General features: G+C 39.9%; 1 protein-coding gene across 1 annotated transcript in view; it reads right to left on the reverse strand.

Moving 5' to 3' along the window:
• The window catches only part of LOC145990292 (uncharacterized), a 41,770-nt gene continuing 18,967 nt past the window's right edge, over positions 1-22,803 (reverse strand). The window contains exons 5-6 of the mRNA XM_083125982.1: positions 8,331-8,484; positions 1-246 (exon numbers count right to left, since the gene is read on the reverse strand). Of these exons, the coding sequence (XP_082982108.1) occupies positions 44-246; positions 8,331-8,484 (357 nt within the window). The 3' untranslated portion in view covers positions 1-43. The remainder of the gene's footprint in view (positions 247-8,330; positions 8,485-22,803) is intronic.

A 22,803-nucleotide genomic window follows, 5' to 3' on the forward strand; every position in this document is an offset into this window, starting at 1 on the left:
GCACGAAAATATAACTGATAAGTTACCCTTTCAGCAAGTATAATTATATGGGTTGGTTTAAACTACGTCTTGAAGCTTCGGTTGCCGATGCGGAAGTATTCCTTCTGAGACCCACTCTTGACAGGGACCGCTGCATCGCAGTTAGTCCTTCTTGCTGGCTTGAGTAACGCACATCCACTGGAAGTACTATGTCAGTTAGGGCTTCGTGGAACATATGTACCACATGGATGGCATATGCAGCGAGTCCTAAAAATGTAATATATCAGATCATGCATTTTTTAGCAAGTTTTCGTGTTTAAGGTTTGGCTGGACCTTCACCAATACCAGTCAATCGGTGTTTGAAATTCCCTCTTCGTTTGTAAAAACTGCAATGATATTCTAAATTCTGTAAAATCACGTCTGTTTAGAATTTCTTCTAGAGCATTCATGTTTTTGTCTAGATATTTGCAATAGTTGTCTGGCTATGTAAGCCTATTCAATTATTATGAATATCTAGAAAATGGTGAAAGCAATAATCTGAATATTCACATGAATGCTCTAGAAGAGGTTCTAAGCAGATGTATTTTTTTTTCAGTATTTGGAATATATACAGGGTGTTTCTGTGACCGTGTTACAGACTTGCAGGGATGATGGAAGGGAACAAATGCAACAAAATGAGATAGGGAACCCTGCTTTGGAAATGTCCCAGTAAAAAGTTGAAGGGCAGGCAACCATGCACAACGCAGAAGAGAACCATAAAAGATATCTGGGGAAGTGGAAAACAAACAGAAGAATCACTGTAGTGGCTTTAAAGAGTAGTAACTACAGCAGTTGTTCAAAGTGACCCCCCCCCACCTACCTCGATACAGGCACGACAGCATCGCAATAAGCTGTGTCTAATCCACTCTAATATCTCGGTATCTCAGAAGTCGTTCGGACCAGATCACAGGCTGCAAGGATTCTTGCCAAGAATTCTTCTACATTACTCACATGTGTCTCATAGACAACAATTTTGACATGACCCCCCCCCCCCCAAAAAAAAAAACAACTGCCGTCACATTGAGTGAACGGGCAAGCCAAGGAACAAGTCCGCCTCTCGCTATCCACTGCTGTGGGAAGGTCTGCGTCAGAATATTACAAGCACCAGCTATGAAATGGTCTAGGGCCCCATCATGCTGAAAAGTGGGACATGTTCCAATAACTCGGGGAGGATGTCTGAAACACAGTGCTGGTCCAGTTAATCGTGGCGGTCATAATGCCTGCCCACATGTTTACAGCAAATCTGTCTTGATGGCCCTTCATGATTGTGGCACGGAGATTTTCGTAGGCCCATACATAGCTATTGCAACTATTCAGCATCGTGCCTCTCGTGAAACAGGCCTCATCAGCGAAAAGCACACAGGTATGGAAATGGGGGGCGACCACACAGCGCTGCAGTAACCATTCACTATACACAACGCAGGGTGCAAAATCAGCTGGACTGAAGGCATGGACACCTGTGGATGGTAAGTGTGTGTCAGCACAGTGGATATGTGGTCCGATACAACCTTTCTGCTTCCTTACAGTTTCCATTTGCTCGTCCATACATAAACACCATATCAGCCAGTTCCTATAGCTTATACTCCATTGCACTGATTGCAGCAGCGACACTTGTGCTTCTAGACTACACACGTGGAGTTTGACGTTACGTCTTCTCCAGGGCATGTGCCGTGGATTCTTTCCCCTTTCTTTTATGGCCCCTTCGCATTGTGCGTGGTTGCCTGCCCTTCGAAGGTTTTGGCTTGTAACTTTTGACTGCGGCATTTCCGGATCAGGGTTCCCTATCTCATTTTGTTGCGTTTGTTCCCTTCCATCATCCCTGCAAATCTGAAACATATGTCACAGAAACACCCTGTATGGTTTATCGAAAGGAGAGGGAATTTCAAAAACAGCTCCAGCAAAAAAATAAAGGCAATGAATATTAGATCATAAATGTACAGTGAGAATATTGCCTGACAAATTGTCCATCCCCACTCTCATTACTAGAGCCCGGAAGTTCAGGCATTTATTTTCGTTAAAATAGGCAGGCAAAAAGGCATTTATAATGTGGAAAATAGGCACTAAAAATGAAAAAAAGGCAAAATAAACCGAAAAAAGACACATTTGGAAGTCGCTAAACTTTTATCTATAATTTCTGGCAACATGTTAAAATCTACATTGGGAAGAGCATTTCAATTTTCTCCGTCTTGATTGCACATAACTACAAGGTGTTTTTTAAAGTTCTCAACATTCATTGATAGTAGTCTGTCAGAGAGAATGTTTTTCATAATAGAAAATCATCTTTCTACTTCAACAGAAGTTATTGGAGCATACATAAAACAAGCTAATGTAGCTGGACTCATTTTGGTAACAGCATTTTCACCTTTTAGAATATCACAAATTGTTTAAATTGTTTCAAGTCCTCATTTGCACTCACTACCCGTTTGCACTTTTCCACAACAGCTGACCCCTTTTGTCCTAGCACTTCCATCATCTGCTGCATAGATTCCTCGTAGATTTTCATGGTTGCTAATTGTAATTGTCTCTGGCAATGCACCATAATGTGCAAAATAAGCTTGAATAGTACAGGAGTTTTTTCACTTCATGAATTGAAGCCGCTTCATTTTCTGGAAGAGCATCGATCACCTCACTGATTTTTTGAAGGTTGTTAGCATAATATATAGCTGCTGATATCCAGGCTCCCCATCTGGTCAAGACTGGTTGCGGAGGTAAACTAAGCTCAGATGCAACTTCCTTAAATTTTCGGGTTCGAGAGGGAGATTTCAGAAATATCTTCTTTGTGTTCGAAATCAACCTCTCCACTTCAGCAGTCAATTATGCACAAGGAAATGTTAACCGAAAGGCAATATCCTAACTGAGAATGAAATACTTTTTTCTCACACTTTTCTCCTTCAGCAATGTTGAAACATGCATGAGTTCAATATTACTTAAATAAGGCAAAAATTACTCACATAATAAACGGAAGAAAAATAAATGCCAACAACGTTTTTTTGGGAGAAAAATAATTTATATAGGCTACACATTTAAAAAAATGGTCTTATTTCGTTGAAAAAGGCAAAAAAAAGGCATTATAATTAAAAATAGGCAGTGGGGTCCCAAATAGGCAAAATGAATAGGCTTCTAAAACATTCGAAACAACATAAAAAACGTATATCCGGAAAAAAATTATCAATATATGCAGTAGATAAAAAGAGGCATTTTGCCAAACTTCCGGGCTCTACTCATTACCTTAGGCAATGCGAGATTCAAGAATTGATTCAAAATGCCAAAACAAGGATAGTTCGCAACTAGAATCATTAATCCCATTCCATAAATAAAGCGTAAGATGTAGAAGAGATAACTAACTCGCTCTCTAGCCTTGTTAAACCGGAAGCAATACAAGCCTTCCCTTTGTCACTATCCTGAGCAAGATCTATCCACTCTATTCGAACTGAGACACACCGTTTTATTTTAGTTCATTAGTTTCATTTACCTTTCTAACAAGGAAGAAGAAATATGAATTATAATATGGATGCACAATGTTTTTGTTAGGAAAACAGCCAGAAGGCATACCTTATTAGCAAATTGTAAATATTGAAGTTCATTATTTTCAAATTGTTTCAAAAGAAGAATAATGTACACTTAACCCTTCGTGGGTCGCGAGATAAAAGTTACGTCGATGGTCGCGCACGGTCTCAGAAACCGGGTTTTTAAAATTTCCCAAATTTATGGTCTAAATCGCCAAATCTTCTATTATTACGATTAGATCTTTTCTTTCAACAATTGAGATATAAAAATTGAAATTCTATAAAATTATAAAAAGGCACTCCGTTAATCGGGCATGGAACACCATATCAGATTTTCAGTAGAAACTAAGTGCTCATATAGCTGCGCATGGACGCTTGACAGCAAGAGCTTCATCGAACCTTCCCTACCGGCTCGAATTTCTTACTAACACTGAAAACAAAATTGTGGGGTAAAGGAGAAAGGTTAGAATCTCAGTTAGACAGAGAGAGGGTGTTGACAAAACAATCATTTATAAATAACCACGCTAAAAACACACACCTAGAACAAGAGACCGTGCTGCGTGACCAATGCAGGGTTAATACCGAGTGTCCCACAAAGGGGTTTACACTGTTTAATAACAGAGAAAGTATTACACTTAACCTGATGGAACTTGTTGTATCTGGATCTGTCATGATTAGTGCTTGTTGCCATTCATTTGTTTTTCTTTAATTTCAATTCAGTTGCCAGTAGTGACAAGTATTGACAAGATGGCTGGGAACCTTTCCGTTGAGCAACGGAAGTGGATTTTCAAGTGTTTTTGGAAATATGAGAACATGAAAGAAGTGCAGAGATGATGCCGGACAGAATTTGATGTATGGACTTCTTGGAGGATCTTGTGAAAGTTTGTACCACTGCTTCCATCCCTCTTTCGTCCGATACTGATTTCTTCCTCCCACACCGTCCCAGATCACACACCTCTCAAACTTGTCGCGTAATTTCGTAATTGATACACGTGATGGTGGCTCAGTGTCAAATTTTGCCCGCCATCGTCTCTGCACTTCTTTCATGTTCTCACATTTCCAAAATCACTTTAAAAATCCACTTCCGTTGCTCAACGGAAAGGTTCCCAGCCATTTTGTCAACTACTTGTCACTACTGGCAACTGAACTGAAATTAAAGAAAAACAAATGAATGGCAACAAGCACTAATCATGACAGATCCAGATACAACAAGTTCCATCAGGTTATCTGTAATACTTTCTGTTTTTACTTCTACTACTACTACTACTAATAATAATAATAAACGTATTAAAACAATGTCATTCTATTTATTATATTATTATCATCATTAGTGATTTTTTTCTGAGAAGAAAGGTTTCGGTTCTCTTTTAGGTTCCTTTGTTTTTATTATTATTTGTTATGTTCATCATAAACACTACTATAAATATTATGGTATGTTCATAAATGATCGTGCAGGGTGTAAGGAGTGACCCCTTCTCAAGACACCCAAATGTCAACCTCACTGGACTACATTATTCAGGGGCGTCTGAATCCATGGCCAATATATTCCTCTATGGGGCTTGTGCTATGTTGCTATGTGCTGTCGGTATGTATTTGTGATTGACCCTCATCTATATATATCTTACCACCATTTTTCCTCGTCTTAACAATTAGCCAAAAGTGGCAAAAAGTGCCAAGTAAAATAAAACAATTCGTCATTCATAATTGATCGTGCAAGAGAAAAATGGGAGTGATTATATTATTATTATTATTGCTTCCTATAAACACAAGATCTATCGCGTCTGTCACTTCAGGAAATTAGGTTCTCAATTAAAACTTAAACGAATTGCACTACCTGACTTAAATATATATATATTTTTCTAAATTTCGAACCACCCACGGACAAGAGACAAATTTAGCTCTCTTTCCTCTTTGCCTATTGTTTACAAGGTGTAACAAAGGGCGGACTTTCGTGTATTATGTCGCAGCTGTTCCGCCAACAAACTGAGTTCCGGAGCGTTCCGGCTCATTTTAAACCCTGCATACTGTAATTAAGTATTTTGGTTATTTAATTTTAGTACTTGGTAACTTTTCCTAGGGAGCTTGATTCCCCCCCCCCCCCCCGGATCCTCCCTCTAAATAAGATGTTGCATACAAGAACTCCAACAACAATTGCATAAACATATGTCTGTATACTAAAACATTCTTGCCTCCAATGTGCTTCCATGTAAATAAACTGGCGAAGGAAGGCAAGTGCTTCCGCGATGACGTCACAGAATTCTCGACAGCGGGGGTTTAGAAGGCCTAGTTATGGCGGGACCTTCTCAGGCAGGGAGGAAGACTGATTCCACGGACCTTGGGGAATAACAAGCTTTGCATATAGATATTTAGTCGTAAATTATTTAAGGGTATTCCATGGAAGTTTCTGCATTAAAGTTAGGGGGACAGTATCAACCTTTTCACATCAATATTTAGTCCTAAATTGTTGAGGGTATTCCAAGGATGGGTTGAGCATTATATTCAACTTATGAATATGGACTTATTGTCAAGTGTTTTGCAAGGGGATATTTTTTCTTCTATGTTTTCGTGCCTAAGATGTCTTTCCTGGTGTAGTGAAGTCAGACCGCTAGTAATCATTTAACCGAGACTTGTTAAAATGGAAGCAGTATCATCACAATCAATGTAAATTAATTAAGTTAACTGCCTAGTGAACCACTGTCTTCGGTAGAGTAAATTTTAAGAACAAATCAGTGCCCTCTCCTTTCTTTTGCTGCACCAGATTATTATTCCCTCTTCTCTTCCTATTCTTATTGAATTTTCATTTTGAAAATTGCCTTAACCCGACGAAAACTTGTGACGTTCTATGAATTTGTGCTTTCATTCTACCTCAATCAATAAAAGATCTCAACTAGGTAACAACAACTGTTATGATTATTCAGAGTTATTTTCTTATAACTTATAACTAATTCATCGTGTGATAACCAGAGGGACGTAACTCCAATTTACCAAATTCACCTTGCCAGGGGCGTCGCCAGAAGTTTTTGCAGGGGGGGGGGGTCGAGCAAATGATAAAAGTTGAATAGTAGAAAAATAATGTATTATTACCACGGTTATAAATGTTATTATACAATAATAAATATTATAAAGTAACACAAATAAATTTTATTCCAAATAATTATTTTTATTATGTACATGGGGGAGACTCGATGCACCAAATGAGTGCATACGCACAACTATTTTCCATTATTTCTTTTGCATTTTATGCAGTTAGTATTTGAAATGCATTTTGGTTTTAACTTTTGCATGTCTCGTTCAAGAAAAGGCTTTAAATGTTAGGGGGATTTTTTTTTCATAAAGGTTGTTGTGTAACCTCTTGCCTACAACTGTAGTTATATGTATTAGAATTTTGAAAAGTGTGAAACCACTTGTTCTTTGGATGAAATGGTACTTTTCACTCAATGTTTTCGATCCAATGTTTATTTTGATTATTCTATTTGAATAATAACTAAATGAACTTTATTTAACAATAAGAGTAACAAACTTTCAGCTTTCTTGTACCTTTAAAAGAACGATGTCAGTTTCAAGGGGACGTCCACTGACCCATTTGACTCCCCCCCTCCCAACGCCCATGCCAGGGCATTTAAATCCCAGCCTGGGCATGAATGTGATTGTCCCTTCATCACATCATCACTCATCCTCATATTCGCAATGAGCCAAATGTGGCAGAAATGGGAACTAAAATTAACCAAATCCATCAATAGAGCCAGGTCCTGTTCAAAGAGTCGGTAAATTGGAGATACATGACTCCACCTCGCTGCTAAGAATTAGAAGTGGAGATAACGTCGACCTGACTATAAATAGAGCTCTTCAGAGAAGTTTTTTTAAAAAAAACTGAAAACCACTTTTTGGAAGTTCCGTTCCTTTGGTTCTCATACAACGAATTGTCGTCTTATTTTTTAAATGGAATCTAGATAAGGCAAATTTAAAAGTTTTAAATATACATTATCTATTTTTTTTTACATGATTAGCACAAACATCCTAGCAATATACGAGGAGGTATCAAAAAGTTTTGCCTGTTGAGGTATAATTTGTTTAATAATGAAAAGATTAAAACAATGAACATACACATAGTTTGCCTGTAGTGCCCTCTACTCAGAGTTACCCTTCCACACAGTTGCCATCACGTTCGATGCATTTGTGCCAGCGTTTTATCCAGCCCTCAAAACCAGTTTGGAAACATTCCACACAACACTCCCTGCCCCACTGTTCAGAGCTGTTTTAACCTCCTGTAGGTCATCGAATCTCGTGCCACGAAGCACAGACTTAGCTCATTCAAAGTGGAAACCGAAAGTGTGGACATGACAAGGAGTGGCAGGCCATCAACGTCGTTGACCGATGACAACCGCCACAGGGACGATGAGCTCATTCGAGAGGATAGACGCATCACCTCCAGGAAATTTCTGATGCACTGCACATGTCCTATGGGTCAGCACATGCAATGATTGAGAGTTTGGGATACCATAAAATCTGAGCTAAGTCTCTGCTTCGTGGCATGAGATTCGAGGACCTACAGGGTGCAAACAGTTCTGAACGGTGGGGTAGGGAGTGCTCTGTGGAATTTTTCCAGATTGTTTTTGAGGCCTGGGTAAAACGCTCACTCAAAGGCATCGAACATGATGGGAACTGTGTGTAAGGGTAATGTTGAGTAGAGGACACTACAGGCAAACTGTATGTATGTTCATTGTTGCAATCTTTCCATTATTAAACGAATTATACCTCAACTGGCAAAACCTTTTGATACCCCCTCATATATAAATGAAAACTTACCTTCATAGATAACTACAGTGACTATTGCTAAACTTCCTAGCAGTATTTGCTTCTTCCGGAACAGTGTAACAGCAGTCAATGGTAGGAAGATACACATCATGGTCACCAGGACAATCCTTATTATGATCCATGGCAGCAAGAGTGTGTCAATCTCCTGACAACAAATATTCAACAGATCAGTATTCTTCACACTGTCAGTGATTTGATTCATATTAAAGCCCATGACCAGTGTTCGAAGTGAGGTGAGATGCAGGTAGGCATGGGCATCGCCAGAAATTTTGTGGGGGGAGAGTCAAGCTGATAAAACTTAATAGTAAAAATAATAACAATTATAATTATTAACATGCTAATGATTATAATGATACAATAATAACTACTATAAACCCGTTAAAATAAACTATTTTTATTGAAAATTATTATTATTATATCCTTGGGGGAACTTTTATACTCGATCCACCAGATGAGTGAATATCCTGCACATGCATTTTTTATTTATTTTTTAACATTTCATACAGTTAGTGTACTGATATGTATAATTATTATTCTTTGTTATTACTTTTACACACCTCGTTTAAGAAAAAGCTTTAAAAGGTAGGGAGAAATTTTAGTCACAGTGTTTATGTTGTGTGACCTGACCTGTCACACAAAACTGTTTTATAATTTTCAAAACTGTGAAACTATATGTTCTTTGGTAGAATATGAAAACAAAAACTGGTTCCTTTATTTTGCACTAATTTTTTTCTATTTGATGCATTTTTCAATTCGTTATTCTGTTCGAATAATAACTAACTGGATTTTATTTCCTTTATGAACAAAAATAACAAGCATTCTTATTTTTCTGTAACTTGAAATGGAGGATGCCAATTTCTGGGGGGGGGGGTCGGCCGACCTCTTCGACCTCCCCTTCTGACGTCCTTGCCTAGAGGGATAACATCTCCCCCCCCCAACTATCAAACTTTATCCAAAGCACGCCCGCTCTCCCTTAGCATAAGCTTACGAACAAGGGGGGGGGGTAATTGCCCCCCCTAATCATGGACGTTAGCAATTTTTTTTCCACCGAGGGACAAGCAAGGTATTTTTCCATGGGGCATATTACCCCGAAAATAGTGTTGCCCCCTAAAAAAAAAACAACTTGAATTTGAAGTTATCACAATAATGTAAATTACTATGACTGAAATCATATTGGCATTCGATTTCTAAGGGAGAGATGTGGCCATCCTTGCCCCCCCCCCCCTTTCCAGATGCTCATATTCCTACATTATTTTCACCTAGAAATTTCGAGTAGAGGAATCTTATTGCCGTTATTAAACGATATTACGAGGGTCACTATTTATATTTTGAGCCTAACAATGAAAAAACAGGAATTTGGCATTGAAAACTGCTTTATTGTTTTTCGAAGTATTCTCCTTTATGGTCAATACACTTTTGCATTCGTTCGAACCATTTGTCAAAGCAGTTTTTCCAATCTTCTTGAGACACCTCCATAATATGGTTTTTGAACGCATCAACGGCGTCTTCCGCCGACGAAAATCGTTGTCCACGCAATTTATTCTTGACATTCGGGAACAAGAAGAAGTCATTGGGTGCCAAATCAGGACTGTACGGAGGATGACCCATCAATTCGATTTTTTGACTGTTCATAAAGTCGGTTGTTAGACGAGATGTATGACAGCTGGCATTGTCTTGATGAAGAATGATCCGACGGCGTTTGTTTGTTTTCCGTATTTGACCGAAGACCTCTGGCAAACAAATTGTTGTGTACCATTCAGAGTTGACCGTTCTACGTTCCTCTAAAGGCACAGTTGCCACATGACCAGTTTTCCCGAAAAAACAGGCGACCATTTGTTTCGATGTTCTTCGAGCGCGAACAACTTTTGTTGGATTGGGTTCATCTTGAAACACCCATACAGTCGACTGCTGTTTACGTTCCGATTCATATGCATATATCCATGATTCGTCACCTGTTACAATCTTATATACGTCTTTTGAAGCACCACGATTGTATTTATTGAGCATTTGTTTGCACCAATTGACGCGAGCGTCTTTTTCAGTTTTTGTCAAATGGTGTGGGATCCAACGAGAACATACCTTTCTCACAGCTAAGTAATCATGTAATATTTTATATATGTTGGTGGAACTTATGCCTATGGTTGCCTCAATCTCACAGTATGTCACATGACGATCTTGCAGTATTAGGTTTTGCACAGCATCAATGTTTTCTTGAACAACAACTGATTTTGGACGACCTTCGCGAATCTCGTCGGTGAGCGAATGGCGGCCACGATTAAATTTGTTATACCAGCGTTTCACAGTGGCAAAGGATGGGGCTTCATCGCCAAATGTGGAAGTAAGTTAATCGATGCACTCTTGTCTTGATAATCCACGTCGAAAATCGTAAAAAATCATTGCACGAAAATGTTCACGAGTTAATTCCATTTTATTGTTGTCGCGCAATCTCCAAGGCAACATAAACAACACAAATGAAGCTATTGACAAAACATTTGAAGTACGTTATGGTCAATAATGCCAGACGATTCCGTGCAAACGTCAAATCGCGCCTAACTTTAATCAGTGTTGCCAAGGCTCAAAATATAAATAGTGACCCTCGTATACTCTTAAAGAAAATAAAGTATTTTCAAGCCGATTAAACTTCAAAGCAAATACGAGGGAACGGGGTGCAGTGGAGCAACCACAGGGGGGCAACGGGCATTGCCCCTCCCCAACCTTGGACGGAAATCAATTCTAGGAGGGCAAGGGGCAAACATTGAGGAAAAAGATAGCAATACTAGCATAATCTAACATTAGCAGGAGAAAAGGATTCTCAAGATGTAATTAGTTTTCACGTCTTTCTTGGGGTGTAAGGGGTGCTCCTTCCGCATAGTGCACCCAATAGTCAACCTCACTTCCACGTAGTACACCCTGGACTACAGACTAACGAAGCTCTGGCGACTGGCACCATAGCCAGTATAATTTTGTTTGTGTTGTCCTGTGTTTTGTCCTTGTTTGTGCTGAGTGCTCCTTTACAGCCTCAGCTTTTAACGAAAGTCGGAAGATTTTAATATTTTAGTTATGCAAGGTTAGAGTTGTTATTTGTAACGACAAGGGGCTGGACCCTGTATAATGTGACGGGTGCAAAATAGCCTTAGTGCTGACGCACCCAAAATTTTAAATTCAATTCAATTCAATTCACGTCTTTCTTGCATTATTTCTTCCAGACGGGCCAGAGCACCTGCAGAGGGGCAATTGCCTTCCCCCCGATATCAAATTTTATACAAATAAAAATACATTTCGTAAAAATTTTTTGATCGCTTCGCTTGCAATATGTGCTTTTCTTACAGACTTGTCAAGTTCAGAGCCATAGCTGACCCTGGGCGCCGAACGATCTAAATGAAAAAAAATGTAAAAGAGAATGCCATGGCGCCCCATGATTTTTCTTGTGCCATATTAAATAAATATTGTTTTCAGTTTGCAAAAAATTGGATCTAAAAATGTTCTTGCTCGCTTCGCTCGCAATTTTATTGTTTTCTGTAATGCATTGGAAATTACTAGAGAGAGAAGTTATAACTACTAAGTACTTCAGACTTGCTGCTAAACAGTTTTGTCTTAATTGCATGAACACAATTGTTTAGGTACATTTCAGCGACAATTGATTTATTCGGTATGGTGCCTCTGTTGCTGCATTATATATATACACACATCAATGCAATGAAACTAAAACAGTGAGATAAAAAAAGGTTTTTCTTTCCCTACTGAACTGTCATCAAGGCCATGGGCGTAACTTGGGCCTAATTTTGAGAGGGCAGAATCAGACGTGGGACCTAATTTTGAGGGGACAGAATCAAATTTGGGACGTAATTTTGAGGGGGCAAAATCGAACGGCCTATTTCTGAGGGGCAGAATCAAAATGGACCTAATTTTGAGGGGGCAAAATCAAACCTTGGGCTAAAAGATTCGAAAAGTTTTCCATTCAATATGCTACGCCTCATTCGTGGGTAAGATAATGTAAGGCAAAGCTCCACTTTATTGGGCGCCACTAATGCTACCTGCTTATGTATGCCCCACGTTAGGAGCGCCTCTAATGCTACACCCCTTGTGGGTACGTACTTAAATGTTATTTACCACGGCTACAGATATCTTAATCTCAGGGGGATAGGTTCTTTGTTTGAGAATTCCAAATAAGAAAGCGTTTTATAGCCAAGAGGATATAGTCAAATGCGGATCTATATTCTGAGAACTTAACAAAATACAGAGAAAATATATGTATATGTATAATCGAAAAAGCTTCTTCTTCTTTTAAAAGGCTTCTTCTTCTTTTAATATGGAAAAAGCTTCTTCTTTTCTTATGGAAACGGATTCTTCTTCTTTTAAAAGGCTTCTTCTTCTTTTAAAAGGCTTCTTCTTCTTCTAAAAGGCTTCTTCTTCTTTTAACATGGAAAAAGCTTCTTCTTCTTTTATTATGAAAACGGCTTCTTCTTCTTTTAATATGAAAATGGCTTCTTCTTCTTTTTCTTTGAATTTCTTCTTCTTTTATTAAAGCGTAATCTTATTTATGTGCTCGCTTTCCCCCCGCTTCTTTGTCAAACAATACAAGCTATACTTGTAGAAAGAGTAGGGTCGACTAAACTGACAATAGCGCCACCTCCTATTTGACGACCAAAGGGGAATAACCAGGATCGCTAATAACGAGCGCTGCCAATGGCCCAGTGCGACTAATAAAAAGCGCAACCGAAAAGTGCTTCGGGGCGTCTAATTGACCACAGCGCCACCGGGGAACGGACAAATGCAAAAGCTGACGATGTTCTCCTCGTCAGAGAATCAAAAAGAAATTGAGATACATTTCTGAATTCATTTGCTCACTTAATAACTTTCCTAAACGTTTCATATGCGGCTATATTCTTAATTCTTTCAAATTACTATATACATCATTCTATTTACTTCTATTATAGTATTTGAACTCTTCTTTTATATACTTCTCAATTTACTAGACTATATGTAATCCCTCTTCTCCGCTCCAAGTTTTTACAATTGCCTTTGCTCCTTTTATATAGCGTGCTGCCATCTCTCGTCGATTCCGAGAAACCATTCCTCCTTGTAACTTTCATTGTGTCATCGAAACTGGCACGTGACAAATAAAAACAGAATCCGAGGTTATTTGCTAAATAACTGTGACGTTTGCGAATTCACAAATACTGCTCTTTATTACTTTGTTCCCTAGGTCCCCATAACTTGTAAATTTCAATAAATCTGAAAATTTTGGGATGGCAAATGCCCACCTTGCCCCCGCCAAGTTACGCCTATGCTCAAGGCTTCCCCCCCTAATCAGAGGATTTGCGCACGCATATGCCCTTAGTTTTATCATTATCAACTATGTTAAACATAGGAGTCATACTTTTTTTTGTTCAGATACACTGATCAGTGCTCAAAAAGGGGGAAGACTATCACCCAGTTGGGTTTTTTATTTTTTGTTTTATTTTTAAATTCCTGCACCTAGGACACTTTGCATAAGCATCCCTCTCGTATCCTCAAACTCGACCAAGTATCCCCAGCTAGGAATTTCCACTTCAAGCATGGACTAGCATGAAAATGAACAAAACCACATTTAAAGGGCGTTTTAGTCTATGCAGTATCTATATTTCATTGTAGGTTGCATGTTTCACATGGTGTTAGGAGTGCTCGAAGTGGAGATTCCTGGGGTAGGGGGATGTTTGGAGGTATGCGCTATTGTCCTGGTGCCTTAAGTTATACCGAAACGTCAGTGACGTGAAATATTTACCGGATTCCCCCATTTATCTTTGTTCTTTCTTCTTTATTTGTAATTATTATTATTATTATTATTTTACATATATGTATGATTTAAAATCATACCAGAAAATGGACCAATGATTATTCGGAGACCAGAATAATAATTGGTTTACATATAATAGTGTAAGTAGCCTATGGTTAAATGTTATTGTGTTAGATCTACAATTATTGATTTTAGGATCTTAAATTTATAGAGGGGTAGTAATAGTAAGTATTAATACTAGTGTAAAGTGTATGAAATGATGTGTGTGTGTTTATATATATATATATATTAAAGGGTTAGGGATTTAAAGTTAACACAGTTACAAATTAGGGGTGGTAGGAAGTGTTTGGGGATAGATGAGGGTGCCGTGGAGGAGTTGGATTGCGGGCCACATTTGTAGTAAAATCGCAGGTCTGTCATGGGTTCGATCCTCACCACCGAAAAATAAATTTGTTCACCTGAAGACGAGAGGACAGGTGCTCCCTCGAAACAATGTTAGAATAAGTCAAGTTAAAAGCAATATAGATAATCGATAATGTTAAATTAGCATTGCATGCTAATGCAGAACTATTAATTAAGAGGGCAAACCTAATAGGTGAACAGTATGCAAATAATCGAATGATAAAGAACCCAAAACCGTTAGACTCCTTGATTGGTTTATCATCTCTCGCCCCAGATTACAAATAATAATAACAATTATTATTGTTATTATCATTATCGCGCACGAAAACGCTCAAAATTGAACGCAATTTTTTATGGGCGATAATGACGTAAAAAGGCCATGTTGCGTTCACGAAGACAATATTTGCAATCAGCGTATTAAATAATTTTTAAACATATCCCGAGGCCCTGTGCGAGATTACAATGCGAAGCTTCCATCCGTTCTTTAAATTTGAAATCTCAATGTGAATTGATACAAAGTCTTCAGGGATACATCTGCAAATTATCATATTTAAATAATAATAAATTACTGACAAAAATGGTATTTAATAATAATATGCGACGGAAAATTTACACTTGGCAGAGGTATATATATATATATATTCTTTTAACACACTGCTGGAATTTTCTTTCACCAAAGTAGTAGCAATAGTGCGTTTCTAACAGGTTAGGATCCACGGAGAGGGCGATGGGGGCGATCGCCCCTCCCAAATGCCTAGAATAGGTTTTTGAATAGATTACTTTTAATCTATTGATGTATGCTTTTTGCGTAAATGTTTCACATGGGAATTACGACAATAATTTTTAATTACGTTTAGGGCTCGCTTCCCTGTATGTTACGTTTCTGATTTGACGTATTCATTCAAATAACGTTAAACTAAAATTTAAAGCTAGAGAAAACAATATTTTAATTGTATTGTCCATAAAGATTAGCCATTCTCATATTTTTTCTCACTTCTGTTTATTACATTTTTCGTATCAACCCCATGGGAAGCGAGGCCCCTTCAAGCGCGAGACCCCGGGCGGTCGTCCACTTCGCAACCCCTTGCTATGCCACTGTTTTTAAAAACACTGTAAGCCAGTTTATTATTGTAATCATTTAATTTTCAATTGCTTTTTGTTTCTTTTTAATCCACTTTACGATGATATGGGCTGATCGATACTGGAAGTGGAATCCGAACCATTGAAAAATATGCCTCTTCCGGGAATCGAACCCGTAACCCCTTGATTACATTGCGTCACCAACGAGGCCCTTATTGTAGTTTAAAAACACCTCGGTGGTTAAGCGGTAGATTTCGTCGCCGAAAGTTCCGGGTTCGAGTCTTGAACACGAGTTTTCCTTTACGACAAACCTTTATCAATTTCATCTAATCACCATGCATTCTCGTCGTCGCGATTATCCTAGAGAGGCAGAAACGCGACGTGAATAAAAACACATAGTAACTGCCCTACAGAAAAACATACACCTTCCCATTTTTAATCTAAATATGCACAGAAGTTCTGGAAGTCTGAGCACGGCTACAAGGGGCAAGTAACAGGTGCGACGTTTCTGAACAGCTGTTTTGGCTACTTCCAGTTGACTGAAGCTCCGAACGCATGGAAAAAAATGAGCTGTAATGGCATTGTATCGTAAACATTCACATTTCTGTACGAAAATCCATCCCATAGTTCATGCCAAGAACATGCAAATCACGCGACCAACATTTCGTGAATCTTCGAGGGTGATCGGACGCTAACGCACGGATTTTCAGAGAAGGCTTCTGATTGGACGAGATAATCCCTCGTGCCAGGTTTGATGTGTTCAATTTCAACACAATTAGCAGATGTGTTGCGCGGGTAGTGTACTGTGAAATGGAGGTACGATTCTTCGCTTGTGGTGACCAAATGCAGTGCTAACGCTGAGAAGCACTGTATCGGTGTTAAAAACAGAAGTGTACTGTGGTGTTGACACTAGTGAGGGCTAGCGTCAACAAGAAAAATGTCCCCGGGGGCCGGCTTGGCTATACAACTTGAGCACCATCGTACGTGATAAACGTGTACATGTGGAATAGTGCGAAATGTGTATTAAAAAATAATGTGTTGCTTGCTGTTGGTGACTAGGGTATTTACGATTTTGGGGGCGGTGGAAAGGTTTAAGTCCGTTCTTTTTTCGGCAGTACTTTTCAAAATAAGATTTTTTTTCAAGTGAGCTAGTGGTAACCATAATATTTTTCGAATTTAAGGATATTTCGTGAAGGTAAAGGGAAACTCGAACCCAATAGCTATCCAGTGACAGTGTGAGCATTCGACATTTTATGCGGAGTGCTAAAATTACGTGTTTATTTTCTAAGCAGTAAAATGAACTGGCGAAAGGATAAACAAATTATTCGTATTTATAATTCCCACTGGGTCCCTGGTTCGATACCCGGTGGAGGCACATAGTGGTTCGGATCCCACTTTAAACTGTAGGTCCAGTCCCGATTAGCCTTACTGTGCATAAAGTGGACTTAAAACACCAAATCAATCATATAATTCCCACTGATCAGTGCCGTATTAAACTAGTGCTTAACATATCGTATAGCACACCAAGTTTTATAGTTTTAATAGTTTCCGCTATTGTGACAGATTACGTGCTTTTCTATTGGCTGAACCTCTCCGACGCCGTAGTGTAATCAAGGGGTCCCGAGTTCGAATCCAGGTGGGGGCATATTTCAAAATGGCTCTGATTTCCCTTCAAACTAGATGTATGTATGTCCAATTCCGATTAGTCTATCTGAGCATAAGATGGACTAATTTGAGTTTTGGTTCCAGCGTGAAGATCAGATTCATTGCATTAAGCTATTACCCAGGTCCTTCGTTATACGCATGAAGCTCCATATGGGGATTCACCGTGTTTACAACGACAGAAACAACTTAAGACAACCGGACCCCTCTCCGATTTTCTTCATATTTGGCATACTCACTAATTGAGGCTTCCTAATCACGAATCTGAAGTTAAAAGTTGAAAGAAAAGTCTAGAAATTGCAAAATAAGCGAAAATAAGACGTTAGTTTTCGGAATGGAAACCGTCGATTTTCGCGAAATTTTTTGTTTCACAAGGAAATACTATATATATTCCTGATACCACCACGACACCAAATTTTAACTATGTTTGCCTAACTTAACCGAAATTAACCTAACCACACGTCAATGGTTCGTGGGGCTAGCGCCAATGGTTCGTGGGGCTAGCGTCAATGGTTCGCAATTATTTAGCAATTTCTAGACGTTTCCGACAAATTTTAACTTCAGATTCGTCATTAGCAGACCTCAATTAGTAAATATGTCAAATATGTAGAAAATCGGAGAGGGGTCCGGTCATCTTAAGTCATACACCACGACATAAGGGTCTAGCACTTAATGATCGCAACATGAATTTGTATTGTGTCTGTATAGGGCTGGCTGGCTTATAGGAGAATGCCATGTTTTAAAATATCAGTTTGAATGTCGTGCTCAAGGGGTTAATCACGACCCTCCCCCTGGAAAATTAATTACAACCTAATTTTGTTAACTATTATAAGGGTGTTGCAGGAACGTGATAACTTCAAACCGAAGGAGTCTTTTTGATTGAGCCAACATATTTATTTCGGAGAAGTATGTCATTCTGGACAACTTAACCCCAGTTACCCAACATATAGTGGCGGATGTTTTTTTCTAAACTACCTCTCTGGTTTCTCCGAACTCTTGTCGGTAGTTTTAGAAGTAGTATCTAACTCATAATTTTACACACAAAAGGGGACTCGGGTGTCGCAGAAGTCCCCCGTCTTTCCTATTCGTGCCTACGTGCGTAAATATCCTTTAGTCTCCCGCCGTTGCATATGTGCAACAAAAAAAGTATGTCCCTGTCAGCCGCGGTTGCATATGTGCAACAAACAACTTTAGATACAATTATCGAGGGTTAGCCATACTTATATTTGTATATTGAGGTTGAAATACTGACAGTTCGGTTCGGGAACATGTGTTTACGAAAATTCCAAATCCCCCCCTCCTTTCTCGGAATATGTCACGTGTTTGGGCTCGCCAAAACACGTGTTGGCTCTTGACAGACACAATGAATGCTTGGTATGTACGATGCTGTTTTCCTCCAAGCTTCCAACGCTGTGATTTAGTACTGATAAGGCACGCATTCTTCTTTGTGTTTAGACCTGGTGATCCAGCCGAAAGTAGTGGCAAGGGGGGATCAAGGAGAGGGCGTATTGGAAGAGGTTTGGCGGTGTCAGCTTTCTGTCGCCTCTATGTTAGAAATGCAATGAAGCTTGACGATAGCCAGAGGCGCCAGAAGCGTGAGTCTAAGAGACAAAGTAGACAGAAGTAGAGACAAAACAAACGATTGCAAAGGCGCCCTTCACTCCTCTGTTAGGAAAAACAGTTCGTATCATATAACAGCTCATCGATTTCCCTAACGCACAATCGTTTCCTAATGCAAATTGGCTAAAATTCGCTAGAGTTTTACCTTTTGCCTTATTATTCAAATTGTATTGCACCCACGAACATGAATTAAGTTTTATTCTGTTGCGGTAGGTCCATTCTTTGAAAAAAAAGCAAAAGTTCTCCCCAAAGTAGCTGGAGAAGAGGGGGCAAACTCCACATTTTTATGTTTTTTTTTCATTGAAATTCGGGGGATGCAGCCCCCGCCCGTAACCCCCCGCGATTGGGGCATCCAAATTTTACATGGTTGCATGCACCGATGTTCTACCTGAAAAACAAAAGTTATCCGAAGTAGATTGGTCCCATAGTGTCCGAGTTATAACAATTTTATGAATAATATGCAAATTCGTTGTTTTGAGGAAAAAAACAGAGTTTTACGTTTTGCCTTATTATTCAAATTGTATTGTACCCACGAACATGAATCTAGTTTCATTCTGTTGCGGAAGGTCAATTCTTTGAAAGAAAAAAAAACAAAAGTTCCGGTTTTCTCCCCAAAGTAGTTGGAGAAGAGGGGGCAAACTCCTCATTTTTATGTTTTTTTCATTGAAATTCTGGGGATGCAGCCCCGCCCGTAACCCCCCCCCCCCTCCGCGGTTGGGGCATCCGGTTGCATGCACCGATGTATTACCTGCAAAACAAAAGTTATCCGAAGTAGATTGGTCCCATAGTGCCGGAGTTATTACGATTTTTCTCCATTATGTATACGAATTCAAATTTCGCGCTCAAAGCCTCGGCGACACTGGGCTTACTTTCGTCAGACGGCGCGGCGTACTAAAGGATATACGTGTCCGCCCTCCAAAACCTTCAAGGGAGAAGTAACCACAAATTAGAAAAGAAAAAAAAACACTGTAAAAGTAGGTGGAAAACGATCGCATGTCGGCCTCAAATCGCGATGTTTTCGATGATCTACGTATGTAGAGTGCCGAAACAATAGATTATACATATATAGTGACAACAAGTTCCTAACAGGTAGGAGAGAAGTTCTGGTGGACTGCAGAAATGACTCCGGCACTACCAAGCCTATCCCCAGACAGAGGGGGAAGCAGATATTAGCCGCAGGGTGAGTACAATATTTTCATGTAGTCTGTCTTGATATCCTGTGTGCGCGGAGGAAAATGTTTCCATTCTAATTTTATTTGACACAACCAGTGCCGTTCGTTGATGCGTAAACGGCGAATCTTTCTACCTATACTGGTGCGAGTGTGAAGCAGACGAAGTGGGTAAATGGCGAATCTCGTGACTCAGATTTAGTTGGCTGTTAAATTCGCTATTCAAATTACCACTACGGCACTCACTGACACTGTGGGCGCTGGACCTGAGGTAACAGCGTTTGTTTACATTCGCGATGGGCTTTGTTCAGAATAGAGGAAATTTCGGATTTTCGGAATGTTTTCGACTTTTCGCGTATTGCGAATCCAATGCGAACTCAAAAAGGTGCAAAGAAGTTGGAAGTACAATTCGTGCACAGTTTTTACTTACGACTGTGAGCATAAATACAGAGAATTCAGTCGTGAATATACACCTGCATCTCGTAAGATAATGTTGTTGTTCGTGCCTCATGATATAACTGCAAATGTTCGAGATGACACGTTTACGTGAACATAAAACATAGCAGAGGAAACATGAAACGTATAGTCTCCGATCTTATTTATGAAGCAGGTAAGTGGTGATAAAATTTTGATGCTATACTGGTGACGGATCCTAAGCCTGTGATCTGCACCGATGAGCCATAACATTATAACCACCTACCTTATACTGTGTATGACCACTTTTAGCCTGCAGAACCGCGGCCACTCGGCGAGGCATTGATTCAACGAGGTGTCGGAAGGTGTCCTGGGGTATCTCATGCCACAAGCGCAACAGCAGATCCTCTAGTTGGCATACAGTGCGGGGCGGTGGTGATGTAGCACGAACCTGCTTCTCCAAGTCGAACCACAAATGTTCAATGGGGTTCATATCCGCTATTTGGGGGTCACTGCATTAAAGCAAATTCACTGTCACATTCCTCGAACCAGTCCTTCAGAATCTCGGCAGTGTGGCATGACTCATTGTCCTGTTGGAAGTGGCCGTCACCAGCAGGGAACACTGTTGACATGAATGGATGGACTTGGTTCCCAATAACGTCCAGTTACCGGAGAGCCGTCAGGGATTGGTGTACCGGAATAATGGGCCCCAGTGTGTCCCATGAAAACATCGGCCAGACCATCACACCTCCTCCACCGAACTGTCTTCGCCCAACCTTGCAATCATGCCATAGCCTCCGATGGAAATCGGCGTACACGCGCTCGGCCATCGATGTGATGAACCAGGAATCTGGATTCATCGGACCAGACAACCATTTTCCAATCATCCACAGTCCAGTGCCAATGATTTTGTGCCCACCCCATGCGCTGCTTTCGGTGGAGTGCAGTCAGCATTGAGTCCCATGCACAGAGGTGTTCGATGAACTGTGTGCTGTGAAGCATTGTCCAGTTCACCATTATTGTACCTGTGGGCTATTTCTCGCACTGTGACCCTGCAGTCGCTCAGAACAATGTGCGACAGCCTCGACTGGCCTCTGGCATCAATGAGCCGCTGTCCACACAGGACTGGACGACGAGTCGTTGTTTACCCATCATTGCACCACTTTCGATACCTGCTTACACCGGCACGAGAGCAGTCGACGAGCCATGCCGTTTCAGAGCTGCTGGTACACCCAACAGCGAAAGAAACAGTAGGCGAATTGTCCACCACCATTTTCATTCGGTCTGTATTACACAGTGTGATGACAATGAATTGAAATAATAACGTCAATAAGCAGAGAACAATGCCTGCTTCGAACCAACATAGTTTCATTCCTTAAAACAACACAGGATGTAGAATAAAAAAGGAATGTAGATAGTGGTGAACAATTTGTCTACCATTATCTTTGCCGTTGACTGTACCAAGGCGCCGTGCCGTCACAATTTGACCTCTATCAAACTAGGGGAGATCGGCCGCTTTTCTCATTCTGATGCCGGAGATACTACTAACAGGGAGCCTGTAGCACAGGCCTGTAGACCTGCCCATTATATACCATGCTGCCAGCGTGTCACGTGTTACTCTCCACGCTCCAGGTGCGCTAAATGTTTCCGGGCTGGGGTGGTCATAATGTAATGGCTCATCGGTGTATGTTGCGTGAAACTGCTGTAGGAGAAAAAAATCGACTGGCGAAGAGGGGGCCTTTGACCCACTTAACCCCCTCGAGAATTAAGTTGATTTTTTTTATTATGGACAGATTTCGATGTTTTACGTAATATAAAATTGATTCCAGCGCGGAAAACACAAATAACTTGATTCCAAAGCATGGCCCTCTTAAGTAAGAATCTACCACCTCGGAGTATTTTCATCGCTTTTTATTAGTAAAAAACTGTGGTATGCCCACTCAAATGGCTGAAGAACACGTGAAAATATCACACCATCAAACTTAGCACGCTAAAACTTCACAGAAACGTCGAAAATTGCTATGAGAACCAAACCTAAGAGTCCTAACCAAACGACGTAAAATTGTGAACACCAATAAATGTCACACTTTCACTTATATTTTGGTTTCATAATTTTTTAGTCCTTCGTGTTTGATTTACTATAATAATTTATGAAACTGTAGGCAACGTCCTTACTGCTGCTGCCCTGTTGTGGAATGTCGTGTTGGATGCTCTATTCCCTTGCGTGAAACTTTGGGCTGTTCTGCTTCATGAAAGGCCCCGAATTGTTTTGCATTTTTTAAAAAACATTTTATGTACCCTTCTTCACAAAACAGAGGGGCCCATATTACCAGCACTTTCT

Source organism: Lepisma saccharinum, chromosome 7, assembly GCF_977018435.1.
Source record: "Lepisma saccharinum chromosome 7, izLepSacc3.1, whole genome shotgun sequence".
Lineage (NCBI taxonomy): Eukaryota > Metazoa > Arthropoda > Insecta > Zygentoma > Lepismatidae > Lepisma > Lepisma saccharinum.